General features: G+C 41.1%; 1 protein-coding gene and 1 long non-coding RNA gene across 3 annotated transcripts in view; both read right to left on the bottom strand.

Moving 5' to 3' along the window:
* The window catches only part of PTGFR (prostaglandin F receptor), a 45,939-nt gene extending 32,319 nt beyond the window's left edge, over positions 1 to 13,620 (bottom strand). The window contains exons 1-3 of one of the 2 annotated variants that reach the window (XM_032494647.1): positions 11,038 to 13,620; positions 8,727 to 9,596; positions 289 to 364 (exon numbers count right to left, since the gene is read on the bottom strand). In XM_032494647.1, the coding sequence (XP_032350538.1) occupies positions 289 to 364; positions 8,727 to 9,524 (874 nt within the window). In that variant the 5' untranslated portion in view covers positions 9,525 to 9,596; positions 11,038 to 13,620. The remainder of the gene's footprint in view (positions 1 to 288; positions 365 to 8,726; positions 9,597 to 11,037) is intronic. The other variant, XM_032494646.1, reaches the window with a different exon arrangement.
* A 5,413-nt stretch (positions 13,621 to 19,033) lies between these two features.
* On the bottom strand, positions 19,034 to 20,653 carry LOC116668173. The gene is made up of 2 exons (XR_004325241.1): positions 20,539 to 20,653; positions 19,034 to 19,455 (listed from the first exon to the last, which is right to left on the bottom strand). It is a non-coding gene; the product is annotated as an uncharacterized LOC116668173 (long non-coding RNA).
* Between the last annotated feature and the right edge of the window lie 539 nt (positions 20,654 to 21,192).

Here is a 21,192-nt window from a genome sequence, read left to right as displayed (position 1 = left end):
AAGAACAATAACAATTACTGTTGCTGCTCTAGCTACAGCGTTATTATTTAATACTTAACTAATGCCCCGCTGGGCCCAGAGTTCTCCCCTATTACTGAAGCAGTTAACCTTCTGCCCTGCTCCCAGGCAAGGCAAGAAAAATATAAATGGTTGTATTTATGTCTTGTTAAAAGAGGAAAGAGAAGGAAAAGGACGATGCGCGTAACAGATTGGAGGAGCGAGTGCAAAGATCGTGGATAAATTAAAGGAGCTAGAAAGGACGGTTTCTAGAATCTGGGTCGGGAGTACCTCCCCTGGTCATGTTCTGTGTCTGCTTTTCTCTCCGCCTGGAGAGAGACACCCAGCCTCTTTGTTCAGCAAAAGCCTGCCGAGAGAATAAACCGATGAGTGAATAGATTAACAAGCAGATTAAAGCATAAGTGATTTTTAATTGTCTTCATTTACATTATTAATGTTCCCAGCCTTGCTTTTCTTTATTTTCAGTCCTTTCTAACACTTTCTTAGCCTAAATTCTTGGAAAGAGTTAGTGGTTTTTGTAACCTTCATTTTACCAACATTTATTTCTCTTTTATGTCCTGAATCACTTTCCTTGTCAAAAGATAGTATAAACCATTAATCTGAATTTTTAAATTTATGTTATCTGACTTAATTTTTCTTCTACTCATGTTTCATTGCTTGAAAAACCTTCTAGCTTTTAATATTAACTTCTTCCAACCTGCTATATTCTGATCTTGTTCTAACCTTGCTCGGACCTGTCCACAACACTAGTTTCTTATCTGCAGCTTTTTATCTCTCTAGAAATTATATACATTATTATCTCTTTTCTCCTTGGTTTTACATTACAATTTGCATTACTTGACTTTGGATCACATTTATTTCCAGTAATTTTTCCCTCCAAATCATATACTACAGATATTTATATGTTATCAAAAATAATCTCATCCATTCCATTCATGACAGAATACCGGCTATTCTATTATAAAGTATAATCGAATATCATCATATTTCCATTTTCTATACATGTCCTCTCTTCTCCTTTTCTATAAGTCCTGTTGATTAAGGCCATAGATATTGTGACCAATTAAATCAAAGAGACTGTTAATCTGTATCTAGAACACCGCCCAGCAGTTGGTAGGTGCTCAATAAATCTGTCAATTAAATAAACCAGTAATTACTTGCAGACCACCAAATCAGAAGTAATAGCTTCCTACTCCAGTGCCATCATTCATTTAATAACTAATTTAAAAGTGCCTTTGATCATTGTGTTGACAGATGATCTCTCGTTGGCTTTTATGGATTGGAAGCATTAATATTTAATAGTAACAGACAATAATGATAACAGTATAATGACCGAAGCATATGGTACTGTGTCACGCACTATTTTAACTTACGTACGTTAATTTATTTAGTTCTCACAGCAACCCAATGAAACAAGTACTATGACCCTACCAAGTCTACACATGAGGAAACTGAGGCAAAAAGTGGTTAGGGACACCTAGAAAGTGGAAGAAACAGGACTTGAGCCCAGACTCTTCTATTGCCTCTTCAAGAGCATATTACCTCTTACTCTATATCTTTTACTCCAACTAAGTTATCAGCTCTTTGAGGAAAGAGCTTTATCTTTTACTCCCTGGAAACAGTCACAGCCCCAAGAGTAATGCCTTACGCATAACATTCTCAATATTTTTTGCTGATGTTAACTTGATTCAAAAATGATTAATACCTCATAAGTTATTATAATGATAAGTTATTAGAATATTCGAACTCCAATAAGATGCGAAAGATCAGCACAAAACATCTTTACTTCTCGTGAGGCAGTGAAATAAGGAGCAATAATCTGAACCTTCAAGTGGAAAATGCCCAAGAACGTTTTCTGGAGCTATGAGCTCCCCCGTCCCTTTCCAGTGCAACCAAACCTTCTCAATAGAGGATTGAAATGGAAAACATCTGAACAGATGATTGTTTCTAATTGAGATGCTGGGTGGCAATGCCTGCAATGGCTTTTTGAGGATTTGGAGATTGTGTTGAGCATTTACTCTGTGCCAATCCCTGTGTCTCGAGAAAAATTGCGAGGGCAGATTATATTTTCTGCCCCTTTTAAGTGCTTTTAAGTGAGTACTGTTATTATAATCAGTTCACAGATGTACAAAATTGGCTGAGAGTAACTCCAGGTCACTCCAGGTGGGGTTGGGACCCTGCCCCCTGCCTGAGCTTGAATAATTACAGTATTCTAAAAGAGAGGCTTGATTTGGGTACACTAAAATAACTAAAGAGAATCCTACGAAATCCAATTGTCTCCGTCTCCTTTGCCATCACACCGCAGCCACACTCCATTTTAGCATTTCACAATCTGAATTTAATTTGGGGATTCAATAGCTCAGGAGGAGTGAGTGAAACCACCTCCTTTTCTGTATAAAGCCACAACTGCACCCACACCTCGGGGGCATTGCCATCCTGACACCCAGCATGGAGGATGGGCAGAATGATAAATTTACACAAGCTTTGAAACGTAGTATGTGCAAATATCCAGAGACAAATTTCTCCTATTGAGTGAAATCCTCTGTAGATACAGAGCAGCAGCATTGCTATACCAGGTAAAACATATCTGGTGTGGCTGTAAGCACCTTCCAAAGCAGGTGTAAGTGGAATGCATTTTATGTACCTCCTGTAAGGGTAAGACTAAGCAAATGAAGTTACAGTGGGCAACCCAGAGAGATTCTGGACACATCGACATCTTGAATTGTTCTTCAAATGTTTGGGAGTTTAATAAAAACCCCAAAACACATTAAGCCAGAAGAGTTTTAGATCCATGAGGGTATAAATTTAATCCACATGTTTCTGATTCATTTACACTTGAATCATTCAAGCAATGTTTTGTAAGTGCCGTCTCAAACGTCTATGATATCTTTGGCCATTTTTATGTCTTTCTCCTTAAAAACAGGAAGTCATATTTTGCCAAGAGTAAATAAACTTAAAATACCAAAATATTCCAGACCACCATGCACATCTAAAGCAACAGACTTTTGTGTAAAGTCTCAACCTAGCAGTGTCTTTTTTTTTTTTTTAATTGATTGACTTTTGCTGGTCCAGTTTTACCCCATACAGTTCCATGAAGGGAGACAAAATACTCAAAGGAGTTCAATTCCAAAGGCCTATACATAGCTCAATATATACCAGATCACACTGTAAACCTATGTGTAATATGCTGTACATTGAGATACTGTGTGAACAGAAGATCGCCCCAAGCTGGCTGGATTCTGCAGGAAACAGACTTAGAGACAGAGATCTTACATGCAGGAATTTTTCTGGAGAGTGTGAGGCGATGAGGAAAGCAGGATTTCACAGAGGGAGAAGCAGGTCTGGAATGCAATTACAAGCTCTGAAGCACGGATGACCCTTCAGAAGTGTCCGACATGAGGCAATGAGGTCAACCAATTGAGTCCTGACCTCATCAGCATAGTTTCAAAGTGGAAATGAGGACCGTGACCCACTGAGCCCTCCTTCACATGAGATTCATTTAGCAAAGGAATTAAGCCCAATTCTGTGCCAGACGTTGGTCCCTTTCTTCAAGGAGCTTACATGCCAGAGGCAGAAGCCAAACAACCACGAAACAAACACAGTTAAATGTACCCCATGTTGTCAGATCCTGCTAAGTGCTATGGGAGAAATAAAGCCAAGGAATGGAAGAGAGAGAGAAAGGGTACTTTTGAAAACAGCCCAGCTAGACAGCATGACATTAAAGAGAGGAGTTAGGGGAGAGCCATGTGGATGTCAGGAGGAAAGCACTCCAGGCAAGAGGACACCGAGGCTTCAGGGACAGGGATGTGTTCCCAAATCTCTTTGAAGGTCCTGTCGCTGACCTCACACCATGTACTCCGTGCCCACCCAAACATGAGAGCAGCCTGAATTCTTATCATGTAAAAATACATTAATATATCTCTAAAGCATACCTTTTCTTCTGGATATAAATTTTGAGTTATTTAAGAATGTTTATACATTGTTCACATTTTCTTTTCACTTGAAGCATATAAATGTACCTCTGTCCACCATCCTTTTGGTGTAGAGACGGGTGCACAGACACATACACGGAGTTCCATCACCCAGTTCTTAATTACGATCCTGAGAGCCAACCTTTCAAAGAATGCAATCCTCACTAATAGCTGAAATGTCCTCTTTTGCTGTGTTGTTCTGTCATTTGCCACTCGCTCTGTGAGACCTGGTCATTATGATGCCAATGCCTTTAGCAATTCAGTAAAATTCAATTAACCATTCAGTTCTTTGATTTATATCTGACAAATATCTTCGTGACCAAATGTTTGACTCTGTTGACTAGAAATACTAGCATAAGATTAACAACCTCAGGAAACTCAAATTCAAACTCTGCTCATGCAAGAAAACACATTTCCTGGGTAAACTCACCTATGTAAGATACCATTTTTCTCTTCAGATATTTTATACTTCTTTTCCCAATTCAAAATGATCCTCTACTCTTGAAGAGAAGAAAAACACCTGAATGGCCTTCCAGGAACAGATCACTGAGGTTTAATTGTAGTATAGAGTGACAACTGCTGACTTAGGGAACAGATTAAAAACGACCATTTGGTTTCAACATCTGCTCAAGTAACTCTCATGTACAAAACTCAGAATCCACATTCTGGTCAATCATTTCCAATCTCTTGACATTCATACTACTTAAGTTACAGTCACCCAGTCAGCAAGTATTTACTGCTCTGCCGAACTAGTGAGACAAGCACAACAGTAATACTAAATTCCTTTTAGGATTACATATTCTAGAAATGGAACATTAAAAAGAACCATTACCCACAGAAAGACAGAAACAAACAATATTTTTTAAAATGTTATCTGAAAGTGCGGGCAAATGTCTTCTTTTCACCCTCACTCTAGAAACATCAAAAGAATATCTTCAAGATTGATTTATTAAGAAGTGATTCACTTAGGATGCCCAAAAGACAACGTTATAATTGCCATTTGGCCATCAAGGATATCTGTATTAACTTGTTCCTAAATGGAACTGTAAGCTAAGTGCCTATTGTATTTTCCCTGTATTTTTCAGTTAGGATTGTAATGAAATGAATTTATATGAGTTAACCGTGTTTAAAACTATAAAATTCAGATATTGTAAAGTTTTAAAGGTCCTTAACAAGTTATATTTTCAACTAATATTATGATTTTCTATATTTCTAAATCTCAGTTCCTGAAAGCACACATACACTTCCTACTTTGTGAAAATAAAAAAAAAATTAAATTAAAAAAAAATCACCACAGGGGATTTACAGGGTAGTGGAAGTATTCCATACGATACAGTAATGGTGGACACATCTGTCAAACCCCACACACTGTACAACACAAAGAAAGAACCCTAATGTAAACTGTAAACTTTAGTCAGTAATAACGTATTCATATTGGCTCATCAACTGTAGCAAATGTCCCAGATGTTAAAAATAAGGAAGTCTGGGGCAGGAGGGGTGGAGACACAAGAAGGTATATGTGGACTCTGCTTTCCACTCATTTTTCTGTAAACCTGAAACTACCCAAGAAAAATAAAGTCTATCAAAAGCGAGAGAGGGAGATTTCATGATCAGTTTACCTTTGTATTAGTTAAAACGAATCGTCAAAATGAATAAAGTATCCCCTTTTTCATCAGCTACGAGTTGAAATAGTTTTAGAAATGATGCCACTATTGATAAGTTTTGATGCAATAAACCCTGCCAAGCCCAGGCACCATCGTCGGCACGACCCACTGCCTCCCTTTAGTGTACGCTCCTGGACCCTTCTTCCAGTTTGACACTTGAAAGTGACAGTGAACACAGGAGTCAAAGAGTGTGTACACATGTTCATTCTAATTACAAATTCAACATTTCATACGTATCAACCACAGAGAGAAGGCACGTGGTATAAAGGAGGGCATTGACCTGGGAGCTGTCACAATTACAGTGCATCTGTAGGCACTCATAAGCTTGGTTTCAGAGATACGTTAAAAATCAAGAAGTTTTTAAAGTAGGGTGGACTGGTAAATGGGGAGGGTGTAGCTCAGTGGTGGAGCGCATGCTTAGCATGCACGAGGTCCTGGGTTCAATCTCCAGTACTTCCATTAAAAATAAGTAACTAAATGTAAATAAATAAACCTAATTTATCTCCCCCACAAAAGAAATAAAAAATTTAAAAAATAAAACAGGGTGGAGAACGATGGCTCAGTCTTTTACACCCATGCAGTCCCTCCTGGGCATTTAGGGGAAACAGAAGAAATGTTTCAACTGAGGAGTGAGTACTGGCTGTTATTGTGGCATTCCCAAGCCTGACTTTTACACTCTGGTTCCCTTTAGAGCTGTCTGATGACCTCAACCTAACATGCCAGGCACTTGTGTCCAGACCACAAGTTATAAATCCCTTAGCCAGAACTTGCCATAAAGACCCAAGTCTCCACAAGAGAAAGAATGCCAGGAACAACTCAAAACATCAACCCCCAAGAAGTATCTGTGGGAGACCTACTACGCAACCAACACAGAAATAATGTTTACCCTAAAAAGCGTTTTAGAAGCATTGACATATTGGCGTCACAGATGTAGCAATAATTCTTAAAGAGAACGCAGACCTCAGAAAATGTTCCACAAAAATATAAAATTATGTTTCCACTAGGAAATATGTTTAGAATATGGGTTAAATTGTAACATCTATTTTAACAGTAAAGAAAGCCAAAAATTCAGAAAAAGAAACTAGAGAAAAGCATAAATTCAAAATATCCACGGCGAGAATAAAATTTCGCTACCGTCCATCATCTTACTGTATTTGACCTATAACTCCTATTTCTCACAGTCAAAAGGCAGAACTGAGCAGACTTTTAAAGATGACTCAGAACAAACTAAAAACTGAAACACCAGTGATTACTCCAGTTGTTCAGATTATCTGTCTCTCACTGAGTTCACTATTTCACGGTTTCTGGGTTTTCTCCAGAGCTCTGATCTTCATTTTAAATTTTTCATTAAATATTTTCAGCTACCTCTTTTCTCCCCTTCTCAGTATTCCCTTTCCAGCCCTCAAATTCATCTCATTTTTTTTTCTCAGACTCACTTTTTTATTTCGAAAAGCTACTCTATCCCAAAGTTGAAGGGAAAAAAAGGAGCATTGTCTAAGGGAATTCCCTTTGTCAAGCAGTATAAATTAAACTCTCCAAGGATGAACACTGAAATGATTCCAAGTATTGATAGAACTGGTCTCTGCTATTTAGATTCAAACAACCAAACCATGAGCTCAGATCAGACCCCTACATGGGTTCACCTAAGGCCTCCTAAACTGACAATAAGCAGGCCTCAGAAGGTTGACTTCCCATTGACAGATGGAGCCCAGCCTCTCCTAGGTTGGGCACCGAGGACCAATTCCAGGACATCATAGGAGAAAAGAATATTTAAACTGATATAATTCAAGGAGCTAAATTCCAATTGTGAGAAAATAAATTGGAAAAGAAATCAGGAAACATTTAAAAAGTAGAAATCATTTTGCAGAATCAAATTGACTACCATAGGATCTATCCACAAAAACCCAAAAAGCAGCTCTCAAAGACTTTTCTGTTCACCAGGACCATCAAGATTGTCTATGAAAACTTCACTGGCAACAATTTTTGGACAATGGACCTGTGGGGACCTAGAAAAACTGCACTAGTAACTAACAAGCCCCTTCATACTACTACGCGATGTATGACCACGACCTCGGTGTCATATCTGCCAGCATCTCACCTGTGTATTTTTACCTTACTTCTACCTGCGTATCACCTGTATTACTATCTTTGGATACCGGCCTGTTTCCCCACTGGTACAGAAAAGGGAATGAAAATAATCTTTGCTGCCCTGAGTAGCTACCTACACAAGGATGTTTCCTCTTTCATATGTTGTCACTTTTTCCATCATAAACTGCTGGAGTTATGGTCATACGTATCAATCATAAGTATTTTTCGTCTTCCACCTAGAAAGTCATATAAATGATTTATGTTTGTGGCTAATTCTTTAACTTTAGCTTTCTGCCTTCACTTCCAAATAGAAATAACAAGATGTTAAATATAGCTGCTGGCTAAATTAAAAAAGAGAAAGGATTGAAATGAAGAGAATCCCAGGCTCTCCTGCCAATCATACCTCTCCCTGCCTTCCTGGCAGCCTGGGTTAGTGAATTAGTGACTTCTTTACCTGATCTACCCACTGAGCTCACCTGAACCATCCAACTATCTCAACTCAGCACCTCCCTTTGCAGGCTGAGATTCGGTCCTTGTGTGTTGAGAAGAACCCAGTCTATAAGTTAAATGTCTATGAGAATTGCTACCAAGACTTACTGGAGTCCATTCCAATATTGTTTCATAGTTGGTTGTTTTCTTTCACATTTTAGAAACTAATCGTATTCAGTGTATGTAAACTATGTCACTTTTACTAAAGTTACTTGATTCCACCCTGCAAGCAGGTCACACTACAGTTAGAACTGTTTAGCAAGATATATCTTTTAATTCAGGGCTTACAGGGAAATAACCATCTGTGTCATAAATAGCTTAAATCTAAAGCTATTTAGAGTGCTAAAATAAGTTCTGAGTAGGGGTAAATTCCAGCATTTAAAAGATGAAACAGCACTGCCCATCAAGGCTAACAACTTTGAAAAACTCAGCAAAGACTACACTGAATGTAGATTAACTGAAGAAAGCAGAAATTGTCAAAACCATAGGTCCTTACCAGAAACGGACTCCAGCAAACACAGGAGACACACATGATAGCGAGGAGCTGGATGACCATTTCAAAGTGATGAGACTTGCCTTGTCTGTGCTGCTGACTTTTAAATGTAACTCTTAAAAGTGAAATGCCTGTGATGGCATTGCACAAGAGTGAAATACCAAGGGCTAGGAGCCCCAGAAAAGAAAAGAGTAGAAGATAAAACCTATCTTCCCAGTCTTTGATGTGCTCTGTTTTGTAGAAACACCATGTCCTTGACGCCTGAATTTTATAGTCACGATGCCCAAGGATGGGTAGCAAAGCGATGAAAACGGCAAAAAAGCACACGCCACTCAACATCATTTTAACATGTTTGGATGTAAGTTTTGTAGAGTGAAATATTGGTTTGGTGACACCAATACATCGCTCAATGGCCATCACACTGCCTAGAAAAAGTGGGCACAGACCAGAAAATACCAGGCAGATACCAAAAATACTGCAAAGGACGTTTGATTGGTCAAAGTGGATCCAGTCTTTATCAGAAGCATATACAAAGACTGCTATAGCTCCATTGATGAGGTGGCCAAAAAAATCTGTGATTACCAGAGCACTAGCCAAAAGCAAAAACGATGCCTTGTATTTCTGTCTAAATCTCTGGTATGCCTTCATGAGAATCGCGATGGCAAGGCTGTTTGATAATATTCCCACTGTCATGAAGATTATTGAAAAAGATATTGAAGTCCCTTTTTCTGTCTGGCAAGTCGTATTTGACAGGAGCCCAGCTGCAGGAGACACTGGCTGTTTGGAATTGTTCATGGACATTGTTGTGGAGATAAAAGCCGTCCACTCAAGTCATCTCCCTCTCAAGACAGTGCAGGCTTGCAGTCCAGAGATCTGTAGTATGAAGACAGAGAAATTATGAGCACTGGACTGCTGTTCGTCTGACATTTAAGGTCAAAGCACCCCAGCACCCTGCGGTAGGAATCAGATTTATCTGGCCTATCACGAGCAAGATTACATCATCCAGAAAACAGCACACATCTGCCTGCGGTTCCACATTTCATTTTCAAGGTAAAGAAGCTACCAGAATTGAGACCCCCGCCCCCTTGGTTAACCTCTGTGGCTAACTCTGCAAATGGGCACCTCCTACATCTCCTCCCGACACGTCACTGACACCTTAAAACCCTGAAGGTTTACAAAGTCACTAACAAGATTAGATTTAAACCCAATCGAGTTTTTAAAAGCATAATAGCCTATTTTAATAACCGGATGACCTTCTAAAGTTTCTGCTTTTTTCTCTGATGGGTTTTGTCCCCAAAGTGCAGATTATTTCTTTAGGAACTGTGTCTGCTTGTCAGGCAGACAAAATACTCTCCAAACTTTGGGAGGGAGCAGAATTCACTGACGCTGAATGGGGTTTCTCTGAATAAATTCTAAAACTATTTGATCTCGATCAAATAGCAACAAACTACACGCATCAGTGGCCCAGGAGACGGGTCGGTGTTGAGTCTCTAGGGGGGCTTTCTGGTCCAGCTACCACCTGTGCAGAAATCCCGGGTCCTGACGGGAAGGGTTGGCTGCGCTCACTGTGAGCACATCTGCCTGTGCTGCTGATTAAGCTAATTTCGGGGTAGCAGCATGCAATGTGAATTATTTATTTGTCGCTCTTTCCCTCGTGAGTCGAGAACTGAGTCACAGACCCTCTATACCCACCACCACTGCCACCCCGCCCCGAGCTAATTCGCCTGGCGTTTCCCGAGCAGCTTTCCGGGAGGCTAGGAATTCCGGAGCCAGCCTTTCCTGGGACCGGCCCAAGCGGGGCCGCCCCGGTTGCCTGGAGGGCCGCCGCCTCCTTCGGGTCTTACTCACAGCTTTCACCCACAACTACCCCGCCGCCCCCAGGCCTCTGCTTGCAACATCCTTCCCAAACCTCTTAACTTGCTGAAACTTTCAGCGATTGCTCAAACGCCAGAGGGCCGGCTTCCCTCCCACCCGGGGGTGCGCCAAAGGCCTGGGCCGGCCTCGGTGCCGGAGTGGGGCGGGCAGGGAACCAAGGGAGCATTTACGCATTTCCTTCTCCGAGACCCTTTCTACCCGGTCCCCATGAGCGCAGCTCAGAATCCGGATGGGTGAGCAAGGATACCCTGTTCTCCGCGGGCCTCCCCAGCTTGGGCATCTGGTCCAAACTTGTTGCCAAGCGCAGGCAAAGGTGCGCTCTAGCGCTGCCGGCTGCAGCCGCCGAGCGCCCGGGGGTGAGGTGGCTAGACCTCAGTGGGGTTTGAGCATCCGAAGGCCAGCTCGTGGGAATCCAGCCACTAGAGGGGTGATTGGTTACCTTGTGATCCCGGGCCGCGGGCAGGGCTCTCGGCGGAGCAGAAGAGCGCGCCGGGCCGTGGGCCATCCCGCCCCAGCTTCGCTCCTCCGCCGCCGCAGGTCCCGCCGGCGCAGCGCCGCGCTCTTGCTCCGGCTCCGGCTCCGGCTCCGGCTCCGGCTGGATGGAGTTCAGCCTAGCGGCGCTTCCCCCCGCGCGCTCTGCCCGCACGGAACCTGCCCGGCGCGCTCGGCTTCTCCGATCTCCTAGCACCTAGAGGCGCTCGCCTCCTGGGCGGGGTGGAGGGCGTGGGTGACCTCCGCCCCTTCCTCCCTTCTCTCCTCTCCGCCCCTTTTGCCTTTAGCCCAGAGCGGGGCCAGGAGAGAGTTGAGCACCGCGCTGGGATGCTCCGGCCCCCGCATCAGCATCGGAGCTGCCCTCTCAACAGCCCTACCGCTTAGGGGAAAGTTTTGTTTTTAACTCATTTTCCAGCTAAAGTCGCCATCTCTAAGGCTGAAAAATAGGAATTTGGGGAGCTGAGGAAAGTCTTCGGACCGCTGTCGTGACAGCGTGTTGAACTGTCAGATTGTAGTTTGCAGACAGTTCATCCAGGTAGAAAGAAAGAGACGATGTATTTGGGGAAGGATTAGTGGCCGATATCCTTAGGAAGTTAAAAACGGGTATTCAGCCCAAGTGTTGTCAATGGAAAGTCACTGCCTTAGGATTCATTGTGGCTTAGAAGACTGGACTGTTTGTTGCTTTCTAAAGAATGAGAGAAGGGTTAGGGTTGGGTTTAGGCGAAAAGTATTCTCAAACACCTGCAGATAAGACATTAGTAACATTTTAATGATTTAAAAAGCCCAATGGTGAGAGAATTTCTAGTGGTATGTTTACCCAAAGAGATATGAATCTAACAAATTTTGTGGAGATCATTTCATGATTAAGTTTTAAAATATCCACTACTTCACCAGGTTAAAATTGAGCCATTTTAATCCTGTAACTGCTTTTTGCCAGCATTGTTTTGATCCATACCTCTTAACTGTATCTCATTTTTATAGCTAAACACTTATGGGAATCTGCTACTGACCTTTGCTCTTTATTAGTAAAATGTTGCCACCACATATGTGAAAAACCAATGTCACAAGAAAACAACCCGTCTTTTCTCCATTCTAAAATCAGAAAGGGCCTCTAAATTCCTGGCAATTGAAAAGGATCATAAAATACTAGAGGGAGAGAAAATAAATTAGTCATTAACTATAGAAAAGAATGGTTGCAGAGTTTTCCCCTGTGGCAGATACTGAGATGTTTTTAATGATATGATCATAACTTATAAAATAAACTGTTACTGAGGTATGGGGAGAATTGAAAATTTTGGTTGATCAAATATTCTGGTTAGCAGAGAAATGTTATATCTGGATGATCAGTATCCATAAAAACAACTATGTAATAAACCACACTGAAAACGTGAGTGACACAGAGCACTGGTCTTTCCTTTAATGATTAATAGCACTTAATCACATTATATGCAATTATCCATTTATTTATGTCTCTCCCACTGAACTAAATGCCTACAGAGGTCTTAGTCATCTCTCCATCCTCACCCAGGACTATCCTGACCACTTAGCAAATGCTGTTTGAATTCGTCAGTGTTACAGTCAGCATTTCCTGTATTATATCTCAAGATCTTAAAAAGTCTCATCTCTCATTGGTGCATCTTACTAACATCAACTGCTGTCTACAGGGTAAAAGAGGAAAAATCTCATTCATGCCATTTCAAATCGTAACATTTATTATGTGATCTGTTCAAAACAATATTAATTTATTTTTCAAAAATACTAGATAAATCCTAATTTTTGAAAAGATATCTTCTTTGCATGTACTCTTGGAGTTCCTTTTTTAGAATCCATTTCTTAATCAAGACACATTTCACCTGAGTATCAATAAAAGATTCTAAAGCACTTACATTACTTCTCAACATAGAAAGTATATATTAGTATTAGTAGAGCAAACAGCCAATTTACATGGAAGATTAAACACCTAACTACTCATAAAAAAAAAAAATGTATGTGTCTGGATTGTAAGACCCAAGTCCGATCCCCTATTCAAAGTTCCCGATGGCAGCCTCTGACTGCATATATAAGGAGGAAGAGCTGGTGAATCCGCAGATGAGGGAAACAAACAGATCAAAAATTAGCAGGGGGTGAGAGGTGGCTGATAAACTCTTCTGAAAAGTGGTAGTTGGTATTATTACTGCTGAGAAGTGGGTGTGCTTAAAACTCTTATTTTATACATTCCTTCAGCAAATTTCTTGAGAACCTACTTTGTGTCAGGCACTGTTTCTAGGAGGCAGAGTTACAGCTGTGTGAACAAAGCATACAAGCCCCTGCTCTGTCTGGCTTCTGGACTGGAGGAGGACACTTATTTTTGTGGAGTGTGCGCCCAGAACCTGGACGTGATTGTGTGCATTCCATTTGGGTTAATGGAGATAAAGCTGATGTCAGCCTGTGTACAAGGAGCTAATATACCATGACAGGTGTGTGCCTGGCAACCACCTTCACTCATTAGATGGAGAACACTTTGCTCAGAAGAGTGTACAGGCTATAATTAAAGTCAGAGAAACCGGGACTCAGTGACACTGAGGCTGAAATAAAAATGCCATAAAAATCAAAGAGTGTGTTGGAAGTTGATTTTTATAGTTTTAATAAAACTGTCTTGGGAAGCTTTTCTGATATTTACCATCAACATTAATGCTAGGAAATATGCCTCAGTTTGGTAGTAATGAAAATAATAACAACTTCTTTTGCCTTTTTATTTTCATTATGTAACTGTTTGAAACACAAAAAGTAACGTGTAAGGCATTTGTAAGTTGTGAATCACAATATAAAATGAACACCCATGCACCTACCACCTAATGTAAGGACTGCATTAATTTCCTAGGGCTGCTGTGACAAAGTATCACAAACTGGGTGGCTTAAACAGCAGAAATGTATTGTTTTACAGTCTGGACGTTAGAAGTCTGAAATCAAGGTTTTGGCAGGGTTAGTTCCTTCCGAGGGCTCTGAGGGAGACTGTTCCACGTCCCTGTCCTTGCTTCTGGCAGTCTTTATTGTTCCTTGGCTTATAGATGCATCACACCAATCTCTGCCTTCACCTTCACATGCCATTCTCTCCGTGTCTGTCCTCACATGGCCATCTTCTTATAAAGAGCCCAGTCTTATTGGATTAGGGATCCACCCTCCTCCAGTACGACCTGGTCTTAATTGATTACATCTGCAACAGCCCTATTTCCTAATAGGGTCGCATTCTGTGATACTGGGGGTTAGGATTGAGACGTATCTTTGGGGGGGTTAATTCATTCCATAGCAAGGACTATACTAGAACATTACTAATATTGTTACATCTCTCTGCATATTTCTGCCTCCATTTCATTCCACTGTATCCCTCCCCGACAAGTAACAGAGATAACCATGGTCCTGAATTGTGTGTCTGTCATCATTCTCTTGCATTTTATTGTTTTATACATAAATATGCAGATGAACCAATGTATTATTTAACTTTCCTTGTTTTGTAATGTTAACCTTCTGTCACTTGCTTTTTCTTAATGCAAGAGTTATAGGGTGCATGCATGTTGTTGTATGCAATGGTAGTTATTCATTTACAAAATTCTATAATAATTCAATGATCACATAATGAAATTTTTAAAATACCATTCTGTTAATAACCATTGGGATTATTTCCAGTTTGGGGTTCTTAGGGAATAATCTACCATGAATAATCTTCTATTCATCATTTTGTGTAGGAATGTCTGTAGGATCTACACCTAGATGAAATTACTGGGTCATAGGGTATGAGGATGTCCAACTTTCCAAGACAAGACTAAAATCTTGTGCTGACTCGCAGTCCTTCAAACTGTGCATAAGAGTTGTCTTCAGCCACATTTGTGATAATTCTTGGAATTGTCTCTCTTTTTAATTATTACCAACCAGATGATTGCAAAATGGTTATCACCCTGCGGAACTAAATTATATTTCCCTTTGCATTCCTGTTTCTTCTTCTGTGAAATATCTGTTTACCTCTTTTGTCCAAATGTTATTAGGTTATTTGCCTTCTTACTAATAATTCTTCATGTGTTCTAGATGCTAATCCTCTACCAATGATAGAGGAAACAACTTTTTCCGTATCACAGCTTATCTTCTCATTCTCTTTATGCTGTCGTTTTTGTTACAAACAGTTCTTAATTCAATGTGATCAAATTTAAATATTTTAGGTCTTATTTTTTGTGATGCTGTTTAGCTTTTTTGGTGTCATATTTTAAAATGCCTTCTAGAGCCCCAATTATAAAGATCTACTGTATATTTTCTAAACATTTTGACATTTTTTCCTTCCACATTTAAGTCTTTAATCCTTCAGGTAATGACTTCTGAGCATTTGTGAGATAGGAAGCCAGGGTTTTTCTCCGTATGGATAATCAATATTAGTGGTGCCATTATTAAATAATCCCACTATTATGGGTTGCATTGTGTCCCCCAATATTATTGAAGCCCTAACCCCAGCACCTTAGAAAATGACGTTATTTCGAGACAAAGTCTTTACAGAGTAATAAAGTTTAAAATGAAGCCATGAGGATGGGTCCTAATCCCACATGATTTGTGTCCTTATAAAAATGGGAAATTTGGAGACAGACACACATCCAGGGAGCACAATACATTCTAGCCTTGTAACCCACCCAGTTTGTGGTGCTTTGTTATGGCAGCCCCAGCATATGTATCCATCCTCCCTTCCCCATTAATCTGAACTATGGATCTCTCATAGACCCTGTTTCCATATACGATGGGGACATTATTATTTGCTGACTGTCTACCATAGAATCAAACCTGCAGTAGACACTTTCATCATGGTATAATGCTTAATCCTCTAAACAAATGTATGAAGTCCAGGTGACCATCATCTCTTACCTGAATTATGGTGACAACCTCCTCCCAATTGTCTCCAGTCTTGTTTGACTCCAGTCAATAGCCGTCCGCCGTCGGATTATTCTGTTCAGTATAGGCTCCCAGGCCAGACTGGCCAAATTCATGTTCAAGACCCTCCACTTATAACTAGTTCCATAACCTTAGGAAATTACCTAAATCTTGCATGCCTTGGTTTCCTTATTTTAACAATGCAAAAAAATAATAGTACCTACCTCCCGGACTTCTTACAAGACTCACACTAGTTAAGCACATTGAAAGTACCTGGTGTCCCATGTGTGGTAGATGTCATTGTGTCTTTCTAAAATGCCAATATGGTTTTCATGTTGGACCCCAACATAACTATATCGGCTCATCACTTCCCCCAAGCAGGTTCTCTGGGACCTGAGTTCCTATGAGGTTAATTTTTTTTTTCAAACATTAATTAGCTATGGGAAAGCCGTTAAACAAATGTTATATGGGATTCTTTAATCGAAGAACGTTAAGAGATACTCATGTGCATTGTGAATCTTCTGGAAGGGAGAGAATGCTCACTGGGTCCTACTGGACTCTAGTCCCTCTGGGAAGAACTATTTGGGAAATGCTACTGTCACACTGAGGATAAACTCTGAATTCTTTAAGGATTGTTTCAGGCTCTTCCTAATCCATCACCCTGCTTCTGCCCCAAGGCTTACCTCTCATTTGTCACACTGAGAACTCTGTGCCTCGGCAACACAGACATCCTCAGCTCCTGGGACCTGACCCTGAGCCTCCTGCCACCTCCGTCTTTAGCCCTCCTCCTTCAGCCCTTCACATGTTGCCTGAGTCCTTGTCAGGCTTCAGTGCTCAGCACAAATTAGTGTGCTTTCTGGACACCACGCAAACTGCACACCTGTCATCACCGCGGTGTTTCCAGTACCTTTATTTTTTATCTGTAGAAGTAAATTTTTAATGGCTGCTTAATGATATCACTGCATTTTTATTGCTGTATAGTACTCATTTAAGCACTTAAAAATAGGAAATGTACAAAGATTAAATTAAGACACAGTAAATTGACAACACATTTGGTCTTTATATAAGAAAAGGTCATAACCACGTTGTTGGCATGTAACAGTTTTAATACAACAGTTAAAATTGTGAGTCTACAGCAGAAGTCATCTGTAGTTAAACAGGAAACAATGTTGGAAAAGACCATGTTAAAACAAATGCTGTGGAGGTGCTCAGGAAGTGAGGAAGGAAGGAAGGCAGGAAGGCAGGAAGGAAGGAAGGAAGGGAGGGAGGGAGGGAGGGAGGAAGGAGACATACTACAGATGTGGAAATCCAAGCACAAAGAAGTTAAGTAACTTGCCTGATTAGAGTGGCAAGTACATGTGACAAAACCAAGTCTGTCTGACCACAAAACCCTTACTCTCACCAACTCTTCATATTGCCTCTGGGATTAAAAAAACAAAAAGTGCTGTCCTTTCTGCAAACAGTTTGTTGCTACTGAGTCTACCACCAGAAGGACAGATGCCCGGATTGTTTTTCTTTCAGTGCAAAAAGTTTTGCAATAATCCATGTATAGTCTTTCATAACATCCAAGACCAACCGTGCCACTTTTTTAGCACTAGTATTGTTGTTAACTCTTGAAGATAGGCAGAATTGAAAGTCTATGAGGTTGAAAGAAGGGAAAGGTTGGAAAGAGGCAGAATTGAAAGATAGTGTTTATTGATTTCCTGCCCTGTGCCCAGAACTGTGACAGGCTTTTTTTTTTTTTTAATACAGTTGATTTACAATGTTGCGTTTGTTTCTGGTGTACAGCACAGTTATACATATGTATTCTTTTTCATTATGGATTATCACAAGATACTAAACATACTTCCTTGTGCTATACAGTAGGACTTTGTTATCTGTCTATTTTATATGTAGTAGTTAGTAACTCCAAATCCAGAACTCCTAATTTACCCCTCCTACCCCTTTCCTCTTCAGTAACCATGTTTGTTTTCTAAGTTTGTGAGTCTGTTCCTGTCTTGTAAATAAGTTTATTTGTGTCATTTTAGATTCCACATATACAGTATTTATCTTTGACATAACTTCACTTAGAATGACAATCTCTAGGTCCATCCATGTTGCAGCAAATGGCATTATTTCATTCTTTGTTATGGCTGAGTGGTATTCCATTGTCTTTATCCAGTCATCTGTGTGATAGCTCTTCGCATGCACACATCAGGTGACCAGGTGTTCATTTTATCCTCATTATACCAAGGAGAGATGAAGAAACCAAAGCCGAGAGAACATAAATTCTTTGCCCGAGATCACACAGCTATGTTGAATGTAAGATACAACACAAACCATGAAGTGCTCAGCAATTTCTGTTTCATTCAGGGAACGGAGACCAGTGCAGATCTTAAACCTCCTGTCTATTCCCACACATCCCCACCAGCCAGGACCCTGCTCCTGGCTACTCCCTCTGGAGTCCTGGGTGCCTATGACTATTCACTATTTATTCTACAAATGTATTGGACTCAAAGTGACCAAAGTGCTCTGCTAAGGACTTTTGAGATGCAGAGATCATGCTGCCCCAGCCCCTGTCCTCAAGAAACTTAAAATCTAGAGTGGCATGTCAGTTCTTGTCAGTGATCCCGTATTTTCTTTCACTTCTCTTTCCACTTCACCTTCATCCTTTTCCAGGCTCCCCATATGCCCTTTTGATGCTTTTCTTCCTGACTTTCCTGACTTCAATATTTGATGTCAGTATCTCGGATCCAACTAGGAAACAAATTTAACCCAGTAAAATAATATTTTTAAATAGCCTTAAGCAGGGGGGACACGACATATAGCATTTGACAAAAGTGAAAGTGACAAGTAATAGTCTGCATCATGGGAGAGAATGGACCAGCTGCAGCATCACGGAAGGCACTGGGGTCCCCAGTACAGGGGCCAAAAGAAGGACAATGTTGTGTGAAGAAATGTTGCCTTTCTCACTTTTTTCTTGCATGCTCGCACATGAAAAGGTATAGAATTTATATGTATTGAGAATTGACTGGGTCTCAAGGATCATGCTAAACACTTTACATATATATTCAATTAACATTACCAGGAACTCTTTTTAAAAAAAAGGCAAAACCATGATCATTTTGCACATGCAGGAACTGAAGCACAGAAAGATTAAGTAGTTAAATCACACAATGGTAGAGGAAGAACTCAGTCCCAGATCTGTTCAACTCCTGAGCCCCTTGACCTAAGCCCTGGCCCATCCTGCCCCCCTGAAAATGATCAGCAGGCAAGACTCCCCTGCCCTCTGTGGTTGGACACGCAGGGTTGTCCCCGAACTGGCAGCTGTCACAGAATGTTCTTTTGTGGCTAAGTGGTTATCAGGGATCATCTCAATTCCTTATCTGCATTCAATACTTGTCCACAGTTTTCACGTGACTTTGCTTTAGTGACATTTCCAAACACCAGCATCCAAATCCAAAGCAAATCTGAAACCACCATGAAGGGGGATGAGGCCGTCCTTGCAAAAGGAAAGAAAACCACCCCTTAAAAAAATATTTAAAATTAGTCCCTTGAACAGCAATTCAAGTAAAGAGAACTTGAAAAAGAAAATTTTGATAGGTTCACTGTTCCTCCAACTCAGCGCAAAGGGGAAACTGCTTTCCCTGAAAGCTGGAGCCATCACAGCTGTGAAAACCTTATCAAAAAGCTGAATTCCATTTGTAGATACTGACAGGCATATGCAGAATAGATAAACAAGATAATACTGTACAGCACAGGGAAATATACACAAGATCTTGTGGTAGCTCACAGCAAAAAAAAATGCAACAATGAATATATGTATGTTCATGTATAACTGAAAAGTTGTGCTCTACACTGGAAATTGACACAACATTGTAAACTGACTATAACTCAATAAAAAATGTTAAAAACAAACAAACAAACAAACAAACAAAAGCTGAGCTCCAGAGTAGGACTGGCTTCTTGGCCATGCAACCAGCTCAACCTTGAAATTCCTCAATTATTTTATCTTTGAACTTGTGTATTTAAGTGAAGTCCAATGGGACAATGGAGCCCGTATCAGGGGCTTAGACCTCCAACTCCCACACAAGTCCCATCCTGGCCTGGGACAGGTTCTCAGCCACCCATTCCCTTGTCCCAAACTTCAGCCAGCCTCCCCTCAGCAGCCCCGCCAGGGTGACTGCTGCCACTCTGCACCTAGGAAGGGGCCTGGCCACAGCTTGGGTAGGGTGGGGTAGACACACACCCTGAGGCATCTCAGGGCCGAGCATGACTATGGCTGCTCCCATTCCAGGTGAGACTTGTCTGGGCCAAGGCAGGGGCAAGCCTCTCGCCCCCCTAACCAGGTGCTGAGCACATCCTGATACAGAGGTTTAAGATCTTTAATAGTCACCCATCTACTATGAATTGGGACTGTGGTCCCATGTAAATAGGGGACCACCTGGCTCAACGCCTTTGACCCAAGCTCCCTGCTGGGACACTGCACATGAGTCCCTTGGCTGATAAGAGGAGGAACCCAGTAGCCATCAGGCCCCAGCAAACACACGCTCACCCCAAATCACAGAGCGGGACCCTTGGGTACCTGTGGAGGGTTGGTGCTGACTCCTACGCCCCAAGTACCCCTCAGCCAGCTCCAGGCTGGGGGATTTTCTCTTCTTCCTTTCAATCTTCCTTATTCTGTGTTGACTTTGCCTCTGACCAGCTAGAGGTACCCTCAAAGGACAAGCCACAAAATACAAATTGTGTAATTTCAGTGATTCCACACCCCAGTGAAATGTGATATTTGTGTTTGCACTGGCGTTGCACAATATAGAGAACGGTAAAATTCATGCTAGTAATGTAGCGTTTTAGTTTTTATTTTCTTTGGACATCAAATAGCGAATAAACAAAACCATGACAAATCCAGAGAGAGCCCACACACAAAAAAGCTTTATATTTTAATACCTTTAACATTTTGCATTTCTTTCTCTTCTTCTACATACCCAGCACTGCATCCTAGTCATCTGTGTATGGCGCCCAGGCGCTGATACACAGTCAATAAACATTTGGTAAGTGAATGAATAAGTTCCTACAGCAATTTCTCCCTTCCAGCTGGCACTAAACACTTTCTACCTGCTAAACTGACCAAGAGGCTGTGTCCTCTGTATTTTCGCATCTTCCGTAAAACTTAGCACAGTTCCTTTGTTGATGCTCATTACTGTGGATGGAATAACCACATACATTTGTGTTTTCCCTT

The sequence above is a fragment of the Camelus ferus genome, chromosome 13 (assembly GCF_009834535.1).
Source record: "Camelus ferus isolate YT-003-E chromosome 13, BCGSAC_Cfer_1.0, whole genome shotgun sequence".
NCBI classification, from domain to species: Eukaryota; Metazoa; Chordata; class Mammalia; order Artiodactyla; family Camelidae; genus Camelus; species Camelus ferus.
The sequence above is the reverse complement of the archived record's forward strand: the minus strand, read 5'-3'. Positions and strand labels throughout refer to the sequence as shown.